General features: G+C 45.5%; 1 protein-coding gene across 1 annotated transcript in view; it reads left to right on the top strand.

The window, feature by feature from the left end:
• Positions 1-8,989: 8,989 nt before the first annotated feature.
• Positions 8,990-11,653, top strand: part of cox5ba (cytochrome c oxidase subunit 5Ba) — a 3,224-nt gene continuing 560 nt past the window's right edge. Inside the window, exons 1-3 of the mRNA XM_084461313.1 lie at positions 8,990-9,102; positions 10,288-10,358; positions 10,909-11,008. Coding sequence (XP_084317439.1) covers positions 9,003-9,102; positions 10,288-10,358; positions 10,909-11,008 — 271 coding nt within the window. The 5' untranslated portion in view covers positions 8,990-9,002. The remainder of the gene's footprint in view (positions 9,103-10,287; positions 10,359-10,908; positions 11,009-11,653) is intronic.

Genomic DNA, 11,653 nt, shown 5'->3' with positions numbered 1-11,653 from the left:
ATCTGACCCAGAAAGCAAGCGGATGTGTAATGATTCAGGGCCATATATGGGCTGGAACTAAGCCACAAGGGCCAGATCTGGCCTGTATATGGCCCAGATCTGGCCTGTATACAGTATGGCCCAGATCCGCTCGCTATCTGGGGAAGGAGACGGCTCCCAGTCGCTGCTTGAAAAATGTCTGTAGTCTCGTCCCCTGGAGATTCTTGTTTTCTCCGTCAGGGCCATGGTGATTTTGTTTTCCATTTTTCACTTCATCTGTCTGTGTTTAGTCGCACATTTTTTACTTTTGATCAACTTAATTAAATAATTAAATAATATAATGTACAAAAAAATCGATAGACAACCTTCTTGCTTCTCATGGGTGTTACAGAAGTTTGCTGAATACCTCTATGACTGTATGTGTTCATAGCCATGTAGGACAGTGGACATCTAAGAGCTTTCGTGACCCTACGTGTTGTGGGTTCGAATCCCGTTTGGGCTCAGGAATGCACCAGCAGCGTTCCACGGAGGTCTGTATATATAGGCCCGGGGTGACCCCTCACCCAGGCTCGGGGTGGTAAAAGGATAGCCCCTCGGCCCCGAGCCTGGGGGGGGGGGAGGATATAACATCAAACCCACACGAAGAAGATCCCATCCAAGCCTGTCCTCCTCCAGGGGCAGCCAGGAGCAGTGGGCAGCCTCATCAGTGGCGCCCGGGGACCAAATGTCCAAATGCTCAGTCCAAGTCCTGGTCAGGGACCGGATTGAAGAGGGATCTGTTCTTTATATTTGCGGTTCTTGGGAGGAACACGGGGAGAACATGCAAACTCTGCACAGAAAGGCCCAGGAGATAATCTGAGTGCCTGACAACCCCAGGGAGAACGTCCCCAGAGCCGCCATCGTCCCACGCGGGAATCGAACTCACGACTTTCTCGCCGTGACGCGACAGTGCTAAGTACTGTAGCACAGCGTGCAGCAGGGAGGACATTAATCACATGCAAGGGTCTGTCTTTCTTGTCCTTCCCACTCCTCGAGGTCGAGGACAGGAGGGCTGAAGGAGAGAGAGAAGAGAAGAAGGGGGGGTTGTGAGAGAGAGGAGGGTGGAGGAAGAATGAAATTGAGAAGGGGAAAGGGCACAATCTCCCTGCTAGAGCCCCTAGGCAATGCTCAAAGATCATCCAATCAAATGAAATTGTATTTGCATAGCGCATTTCACACAGAGGCAACACAATGCACTTTAGAGAGAGGAAGGGTGGGGAGAATGGGCATAATTATCCTCCCGCTAATTTTCAAGTAGCGGGGAGGGCGGCCAGGTGAATGCCCAAGCTGATTAGGCTACGGCACCCGACATGCGTCAACCCTTAATGAGAGTAGATGGCGAGGTACATTTCTCAGTGTTAGTGCGCCATCTAGTGTTGAGCCTATAGAATACCACGCAGGTTCTGAGGCATCTATGGTAAGACGTGGAATATCTCAAAAACATAATGCTTTGACAAGGAATTTGGACGGGAGTGTGCTTGCCGTGTGGGTTTTGTAGGGTGTCCAAAAACTCACCAAAGAGGTTTTATGGGCACTAGGCAGGTGGAGCGGATGAATCGTCACCTTTAGCGGCCGTAAGTAAAACGTTCCCCTTACCTGGTCGTGTTAGTAGGGCCTCAGGTCTGCCTGGTTGAAAGGGGAACGTCTATCGTTAATAGATTTCTTCATGGCAATATATCTCTGTCTGACATGCCTGTTGGCTAGAGCGCAGTCCAATTTGCCCCGTTAGAAATTCTCTGATTCAAAATGCACGAGATGCCTTTAACCATGGATGCAGTAGAAAGCTACTGATTGTAATTAGATTACTTTACTGATTTCTCTCTGAAAAGTAATCGGATTAGGCTACTAATAACTTTACTTTCTAGTTACTCTCTAAAAACCAGATCATTCCTGTCCGAATCATATAAGTGCTGATCTAGGATCAGTTTTGCATCTTAGATCATAATACACACAAGAATATCTGATCCTAGCCACAGGTACTCTAACAACAGTGACCTATGACCTTCTAACAGTCACCAAGCACAAGCAGCAGGATTCACCTGGAAGTGGAAGGAGGAGTTTTTTTTTTATTCTAACACTGGATTCCACTTTGGGAGAAGGTTGGAAATTATTTTTTCCCCACCTGAAAAAAGAAGACTAATTGGATTGTAAAGTGCAGCAGTAGGAACACGCTGCCTCTTGTCAAAGGCAGGGAGTTTAGGGAGTTGAGAATGAATGGATCGTTATGTGTTGCCAGTTTCTGGGAGAATTAAAACAACACAGACCTTCATTAAGCGATCGACTCGTTCCAGAAGCAGGCTGCTGATGGACAGTTTGCAGCAGAGCTTGTCTCCTGGCAACCGAGCGCACCGAACTCTGGAACGTCAACATGGCAGAACTGTCATGAGGGCAGCATAGCTCAGGAGTAGGGATGGGTATCGATTCGAATTTCAAGAATCGATTCGATTCCGATTCACAAGCTTCAGAATCGATTATCGCGATTCAATTCGATTCGATCCAATATCGATTCGGTTAGTGTTACTGAAACTTGTTTTTTTGTTGCTAAGTTATGCAACACATCAATACTAGGGCTGGGTATCGATACTGATGTCCCAAAATGAATTAATGAATCATTGAATTAATTAATTAACTATTAATTCCTTAATTTATTCATTCATTCATTAAATTAAAATCGATTTTGGGATTCATGAATCGATTCTGAATCGATTCATCGATTTTTTATAACCCAGCCCTACTCAGGAGGTAGAGCGGGTTGTCCAACGGTCAGCGGTTCGAATCCCGGCTCCTCCTGACGACATGTCGAAGTGTCCTTGGGCGAGACACCGAACCGCAAATTGCTCCCAATGAGCAGGCGAGCACCTTGCATGGCAGCTGCCACCATTGGTGCGTGAACGTGTGTGTGAATGGGTGAATGAGAGGCCTTCATTGTAAAGCGCTTTGAATAAAAGCGCTATATAAGTGCAGACCATTTAAATGTTGTGTTCGCTTAATAACCCAGATAGCAAGCGGATCTGGGCCATATACAGGCCAGATCTGGCCCTTGTGGCTTAGTTCCGGCCCATATATGGCCCAGAATCATTACACATCCGCTTGCTATCTGAGAAATCACTGTGGGAACAAACAAGCAGTGTGTGGATATTCATCTTTATTCATTATTGCCAGTATTCATATCCCGCACCTGTGGAATTTGTGGATGTGCGTGCGCTTTCCAGCACCCCATTTACCATTTACCATGGCCCAATATCAAAAACAGCATTTCTATTTAGTACGCGTCTATGCACCTGTGACAACAGAGAGCGATGTGTTGGCGGTTCCACCAGCCAATCAAATGACAAGGTGGAGCCATTACCATGGGTTCTTTGTGGTTGTATCTCACCAGAAAAAGGCCTGCGCAGTAGCAACCTGAAGACAAAAGGTGATGAAATCATGTCCACAAATGAACCAGCATAATTTGACAAGTACAGTAAATACGGTAGAATAGGCCTCTCTGTTAAGCAGTCGTCGATTGGCTTTGGATGAATGGGTGAGATTCAAAATGGAGTCTCTTCTGTGATCTGGCAACACAGACAGCTTGTCTATTATGAGAGTTGGATGTGAGTTCGCCCATCCGTTATATTTGACTTTGCATCTCGTACGTAGGGATCTTCCGAATCAGTGTGCCGCTCTTGTTGTGGATGTGGGTTGTTACCTCTGAGGGATATTTAGTTTCATTTCTTTATTTTTTTCCGTTTCTCATCGAGTTGTTGATTGTTTTGCTCGTCCACACAAGTGTATTGTTAACAGCTGGAAAATTGAAATGTTCATCTGAGTAATTCTCTCTGTTTCTGTCTTGCTGGAAGGGATTGTTTTCTCACTCTCAGCGTTGTAGTTTGCCGAGGAGCAATTATGGGGATTAGGAATTACAAGAGGAAACAAACAATGAAGTTGCATATTTACTCTGCGGAAATGTCTTTTCATACGAAAGGCTTAAGTCTCCAGTGTGACACAAGTGAGACACACACCTCCACATCATCCAACAGGAGCCGACGGTGCTGAGCAGCTTCTCACTAATGTAGAGGAAATTAATGTCAGTTAAAGTGCTTCTTGAAGTCAGTGGTTATCGTCCAAGCCTGTAAATATGACATTTCGAAAGGACGTGTGAGACTTAATTGTGCAACTTGTCATGATGTAAACCAAACATTGCATTTTACATTACATTAGTCTTTTACCAGATGCTTTTATCCAAACAACTTACAATAATTGCGTTTAATGTAGTCAGTGTACTACTACCCTCCAGAACTCACAAGTGCATCTCCATTCTAAAGAAGTGAAATATAAATACAAAAGGTGCTTGAGCCTGCGGCGAAAGATGGGCAGCGACTCTGCTGTCCTGACGTCAGTGGGCAGTTCGTTCCATCATTGCGGGGCCAGGACAGAGAAGAGCCGTGACCGTGTGATCGACCGCAGGGGCCTCGGAGTGACGGGGTAACCAATCACCCCGAGGTAGCAGAGCGTAGCGGTCGGGAGGGGGTGTAAGGTTTGACCATGGCCTGGAGGTAGGAGGGAGCTATTCCTTTCATTGCCCTGTAGGCTAGTAACAGAGTTTTAAACTAGATTATTGATCACTGGTGTTTTCTTCGCTAATCTTCTGGAGATGTCGAGAGTCACCTGTGCAGATGGTTCTCTGATGTGGGGCCATTGAGGGAAATGTAATAATAGACCTCCCCTCAATTTCACACACCTCTCTCTTTTCATCTCTCCCTCCTCTCACACTCTCTCTTCCTTTCTCTCTCTCTTTTTATATCCCTCCCTCTCCTCCCTCTGTCTCTCTCCTTCTCCCCCCTCTCAGTCTCTCTCTCTCTCTCTCTCTCACACACACACACACACACACATTAATCACTCTTTCTAATATGCAGGGGAGGTTTTTGGAACACATATTTCATTCCATTACCGCCTAATGTTGAGAGATGAGGATGGTCGTCTGGGGCCCCAGTTTTGGGGGCAGGAGCAGCGAGGACCTGCTGGAGGCACGACTCCGTTCTCAGCCACAAACATGACGTTTCTCATACGCAGTATTATAAGATCATTTAAATGAGATGACCTTATTTTGATCATCAACGTTTCATGGGGTGGGAATCGAACTGTGTTCAGAACATGGGTATGTAGACATACGGTTATATTACGTGCATTATAGGACACACTAATCTTCCGAAGCATTTCTCCCAAATAAAAAGTGACAAAGGTTTTGTAAAGCACTCCCCCCACCCCAGTGTAAATACTGCACTTACACATAATTTAATCAGAGGCTTAAAATGCTGTCTGGCTCCTCCTAGCACTCTAGCAGACGGGAACAGCTGACTGAGAGCCCGGCCGACAGGAAGTGAAGCTACGAAAGAGTGAGTGGTCGTCTAGACGTTGGAAACACATTAAACACATTTACCTGCGTGACGCCCAGCTCTCTCTTGCGCAGGGCTTGTGTCCTGTTCCCCAAAGCAACGTAGCACAGGACGTGGAGGTGACCAGGAGGACACTGTCACTGAGGGGCCACTCAGGCTCTGATGGAGCCTCACACTCTAAAATGACAATTATGGCTGCATGCAGGTGTTTGATAAAACAGTGTGAAAATAGTGTGCTTCACCTTCAGTGGTTTTAGCGAAGGTCTCTAAGATCTGTAAGCTGTGTTCGCAATGTTGACTGTTTCAGGAGAGTTTAATCTCCACTACAAGCTGGGTGAAAGTTCTCTGCATGATCCACCATGTGTGCACGTGGTTCATACTGTACGCTTTATACAGTATGTCGACATATTTCAGCCCTGTGAGAAGTAGTGTCCACACAACCTCCTGCTCTTTGCTCGCCTTGGTCAGGGTTTCTGTGAAATCTCATGAATGCAAACATCATGGAACAGTCACGAGTTGAGTCAGCGATATTGGGTGTCGTGTGGATGAGAGAAGTGATGAAGATTTTTGGCTGATGGGCAGAGCCCAAGTGGTTGTTTTTGTGAGCTGCAACACAGTGCCAATAATGTTAGCTAGCTAGATAGTGCTTGAGAATCAACCATATTACACCTTTAACTGTGGAAGAAGCACTCATAATTAGTTTATTTTGCTTTAGTATTTTTTTTTGTTTACAAGCTGCTATCTAGGCTACTCCCACCTAATCTAATGGTCTGTTCTCAATGCAAAACCCCAAGCACAACTGCATCTAAGTAAATAAATAGCTTAAAACTTGAACTAGCTAGACACAATAGCTAGTCAGTTAGTGAACACATATGTTTAATGAGCTTTTATTTAACATCAAATTTGTGTAGATGTCCAGATAAGTCCGATCTACAGTCAGTCGAACCATCCTGACACAGTTCGGGCACTCATTAGACAGGTTGGTAGATTGATTTGAGATCAGTTGTCGACAGATTTGGTCACTCACTATGTACATGACATGCCTCCCTGAAAATTACATGGCAATAAACGTTTGTGATTCTGAGAGAGCCCCAGTGGAAATCGGACCCAGGACCTCGCTGTGAGGCGACGGTCTACCTCCCGAGTGACATGCTGCCCCATATCAATCAATCAATCAATCAAAGCTTTATTTATATAGCGCATTTCATACCCAGAGGCAACACAATGCGCTTTACAGAGAACAAGGGAGGTGGGCATACGACCCACTCTCTACATATTCCAGAGGGAAGCAAAAAAACAGTAATCACCCGGGGGCCAGAAAAGTGAGCTGTAAAAATTCTTCCCTGACCCCTCTCAACAAGACGGTCGAGCAAGCTCCTGGAGTATGTTTGTCTACCGGCTAAGAACATTTATAAAGCAATACATCACATTAAATTACATTTCAGAGTAAGAGAGGCTAAAAAAGCAACATAGGAGAGAGGACATTCTACGGACATGCTACAACCCAAGTTCATCACAGCTATAAACTGCACTCACTATGTTTTCAAAGAATTTGCTTTCTTAGAAAGTACTGAATGTTGAGAGAGACACCTGCTATGTTTACAGATGCTTCTCATTACATTACAGTCATTTAGCAGACGCTTTTATCCAAAGCGACTAACAATAATTGCATTTAACATAGGAAAAGCCAATGTACTACTACTTGCCAGAACTCACAAGTGCATTTTCTTTCTAAAACAAGTGACTAAGAGCATAATCTAGTGCTGAAGGCAAAGTGCAAGAATAGCAATCTAAAGTACAGTGCAATACAATACAATACAATAAAATACAATAAGTGCTTAGGAGGGAGGATTGTTGTAGTACTAATTTTCTCTACATAAACACTCGACATGTAAACAGAAGCAGGTCACCATAGAAACAGCAGTATGAACACTGTAGATGAGCTGTTCTATTATCATTGCTAGACCCATAAACATATTGGTTGGTTATCACATATTGCCACCTGGTGGTTGACTAGACTCCATGTCCAACTATTGTAGTGTGTAACTGGTTCATGTGTTGTTAGTTATAAGGTGTGTATTAACAACATGCTGTATGACTGCCTACAATAAACACAACTCACACAAAGAAGACTCTTAACATGTGCTGCTTGAAGCGTGGGTGTAGACTTATTAACAGCATGGCAGGGACTTTCATGCTCATAGGCCTCCATCTTTTAGGGGTGTCTCACACATTGTTAATGTTATTCATGACTATTTCTTGTAAGTCCTCCATCATTTATTTATAACATGGCAGCCAGTGCCTAATACAGTATGTAAAATAACCATGCTCCTTCTAACTCGACAGCTTAACTAACAGACTTGCGTTATGTAAAGTAATACTTGTGTACTTTTCAATGTATCAAGAAATACATGGGCACGATGGTCTACTTCCCTTCAGTTTATTTTAGAGGGGTTCAGTGTGCAGACCAGAATGCAACACTAGCTCACTCAGATGACAGCAATGCTGTATCCACTCACACCAACACGTTATTGTTTAGTTAGTTATATCGTACAGAATGGATGACAGAAAAGTAATGGAAGTATGTGAGTGATGAGTTGTATCCAGGAAGTAGACCGTGTTCTTAAGGTTCACTGCTGGGCTTCCCAGAGCTCAGGCTGCGTTCCGAATCGCATACTACCCTACTATATAGTATGCCAAAACAGGATGTAGTATGTCCCAATACATAGTATGCCACATGCAGTATGCCAAAAATACCAGGATGTCCTACTACATCCGGTCGTATTTTGCAGTATGCAAGCCAGCAGGCTTTTCTGGCTATTCTGACCCACAATCCTGTGCGCAGCGGAAATGTGCGTCACATGTGCGAGTCGTGACAGCTGTAGACGAATGTCGCGTTATGGACAGCGACGGATGTGGGCAAATTTCAAGGCGCAATGTTATAACAAGGTAGTACGTCCCAATTGGATGCCTACTGCTTGCAAAGTACTTACTTTCTAGAAGTATGCCATTCGGAACGCAGCCTCAGTGAATGCCCTGAATCTGGATAGCAGAGAGGATCATGGGAGTAGAGGAGACAGGGAGGGGATAGGACACCACGGCTGAGTCAAAGTTATGAAAGGATATCAGGATCATATCGATCTCAGACGTGCTGTGTTGTGTGTAAGATGCTCTGCTCCTGGTGTGGGCGTCTTGTCCTTGGAATAGTCAAAAAGAGGGGACAGCACAGACAGGCCTAAATTTTATCCATAATCTGTTAGTATTGTTTTTTTAAGATGGCCACAATCTCTTTGTACCACTCCCCTCCGGCAGGAGGCTGCGGTCCATCAGGACCAAGACCTCACACCATAGAAACAGCTTCTTCCCCACGGCCACCAGCCTCCTCAACAAGGCCTGTGTCCCCCTCTGACCCCCCACCCCCATCCCTGACTCCGTCATCGCTGCAAAAGACCACTAATTGTGCTATACATAGCACGCACAGCACACACATCTCACACACACTGTAGCCTAGAGGCCTACATAAGAAACCTTGTGCGTCATAGCCTCGCGACAGATAAATGAACAACGTCATCAGTCATCTGCTACCAGCACCTCTTCTGTGAAGGAAACATGGCTGCAAGGTTACTGCTTCGTTCGGCTCTTCGGGCAGCAACAACATGCCGGGCCGCCCCGGTCCCTGCTCTTACCCGGGGGATGGCGGTAGGAGGAGGTGAGTTAGAAACCTTTGAACACGGAGAAGCTAGCGAACGAGCCAACATGACATATTTGTTCTCTATCTGGCCAAGGACAGATCGGCTAGCTAAGGGTGCGTTCGTTTGTGGTCGGAGGTGGCAAGTCGCAAGGGGCAAAATACCTACCTCCGACCTGTTTACATTGATTGATTGATTGATTTTATTTATTTTTAAGACAGGGACAAGGTACAGTAGACATTTACCCTATAGAACAGGGAGAGATGCACTGTACAAGGTTATAGCTAGACAGCTAATTTCCACCCGCAGTCCCTGGGCAAATAAATATACAGTCTTAAAATAGTGGGGCAAATAGTACACAGTGGGAAAGTTACATGCTGTAGAAGGAATACAAAAAAGTTATGTAGCACAGATTTCACTCATTCCTATACCCTCATCCCAACCTCCCCAGACCCTTTCTCAAACCCTAGGTACAGCCCCCATACATATGTGCCACACACACACACACACACACACACTTGACTGCATTCGAGCTATATACCATTATATCACAGTTACCTAGTTATATCTAGTGCATTCGAGCAGAGAAACATATCCGAATTTGCGACGAAGAAGTGCGAGTTCATGAGGAGTTTTATTTAATCATTCCTAGTAGCAAGTCGCAATGTGCCACCTCGCGGTAATAAACGAACGCACCCTAACGTTTGGCTGCTGTGGCTGGATAGCTAGCCTAGCCTAGCAGAGTGACCTGTCGTGGGTTGGTTTGATTGCACAGCTCTTCGGACAAGACTGAATTTCATCACTTTTTTATGGAAATGATAGCCTCTTCGTGTATTATAAACTACTAACGTTAAGTTGTTAACTGCTAACTTGAACGTTGAGGGTGAAGTAGCTAGATAACTACTCGCTAGCATAGCTTGCCTGCTGTCAACATGTTTGACCCAGCTTGCTAGCTAGTGCTAACATGAATATAGGCTCTGTGCATCAACTTCACTACTTCCTGAAAGTCACTTGGCATCTTTATTTCCTGTCCTATATGATTGGATTAAGTGATTAATCAGGTGTGCGCTGGGTCTGCCGCACACCTGATTAATCCCTTAATCCAATCATATAGGACAGGAAATAAAGGTGCCAAGTGACTTTCAGGAAGTAGTGGAGCTGGTGCACAGAGCCTATTGGCTGATGACACTGAATTTGTTTTATAGGGATTCCCACTGACGAGGAGCAGGCCACCGGCCTGGAGAAGGTCATCATGACTGCCATGAAGGAAGGAGCGGTGCGTCTACCTGCAGTTAGCTGTGTTGTAGCTAATTGCTAACTTTGGGCGTAATGTTAACAAGCATGCTAGCTATAGGTCATTGGCTAGTATCAGTGATCGAGTTAACCATCGTATTGCATGTAGTCGGTTGTTTTGTTATCATAATAACCTATAACTGGGAGCGGCTGTAGCTCAGTTGGTAGAGCGGGTCGTTCAATGATCGAAGGGTCAGTGGTTCGAATCCCAGCTCCGACTGTCCACATGTCGAAGTGTCCTTGAGCAAGACACCTAACCCCAAATTGCTCCCAATGAGCAGGTTAGCACCTTGCATGGCAGCTACCGCCATTGGTGTGTGAATGTGTGTGTGAATGGGTGAATGAGAGGCCATTGTAAAGCGCTTTGAGTGCCGCTAAGGTGGAAAAGCACTATATAAGTGCAGTCCATTTACCATTTACTATAACTCATCGCGGTACTCTCTCTTTGTTGTAGTCGGTTGTTGTGTTATCATAATAACCTGTAACTCATCGCGGCACTCTCTCTCTCTCTCTCTCTCTCTCTGTCGTACCAGGACCCTTACAGCATGATGAAGCCCAAGGAGTATGCAGGGTCCAAGGCTGACCCGCACCTCGTCCCCTCCATCACCAACAAGAGGATTGTGGGATGTGTCTGTAAGTAACTGGGCTTCTTTCATTGTCAGACTTTTTATTCCCTCTTTGTGCATTTAGTCATGTTAGACGTGTGTGTGTGTGTGTGTGTGTGTGTGTGTGTGTGTGTGTGTGTGCGCGCGCGCCCGTGTGTGTGTAGTTGTTGAGAAGACCAGTGACACGGCCGGATCCTTTATTCATTTGACTAATCTTAACATAAAATAATGATCCGAGCCACCAGCCAATAGAAACACTGCTCCGAATAGAGCCCCGCCCCCAGCGTTCCAGCTGTTTACAGTGGACTAAATGGCCGATTTACTGATTGCTCCAACGGGTATCAGAACCCGTGTAGTTGATTATATGCACTGAAGAGGAAGTGTGATCTGGGGCGATATGGGGTGGCTGTGGCTCAGTGGTAGAGCGGGTCATCCAATGTAGGATCTGCGGTTCGAATCCCGCCTCCTCCTGTCCACATGTCGAAGTGTCCTTGGGCAAGACACTGAACCCCAAAATTGCTCCCAATGAGCAGGTTAGCACCTTGCATGGCAGCTACCGCCATTGGTGTGTGAATGGGTGAATGAGAGGCCATTGTAAAGCGCTTTGGATAAAAGCGCTATATAAGTGCAGTCCATTTACCATTACCATTTACCATCTCTCTCTCGTCCCTAC

The sequence above is a fragment of the Borostomias antarcticus genome (assembly GCF_949987555.1).
Source record: "Borostomias antarcticus genome assembly, chromosome: 2".
Taxonomy (NCBI): Eukaryota; Metazoa; Chordata; class Actinopteri; order Stomiiformes; family Stomiidae; genus Borostomias; species Borostomias antarcticus.
The sequence above is the reverse complement of the archived record's forward strand: the minus strand, read 5'-3'. Positions and strand labels throughout refer to the sequence as shown.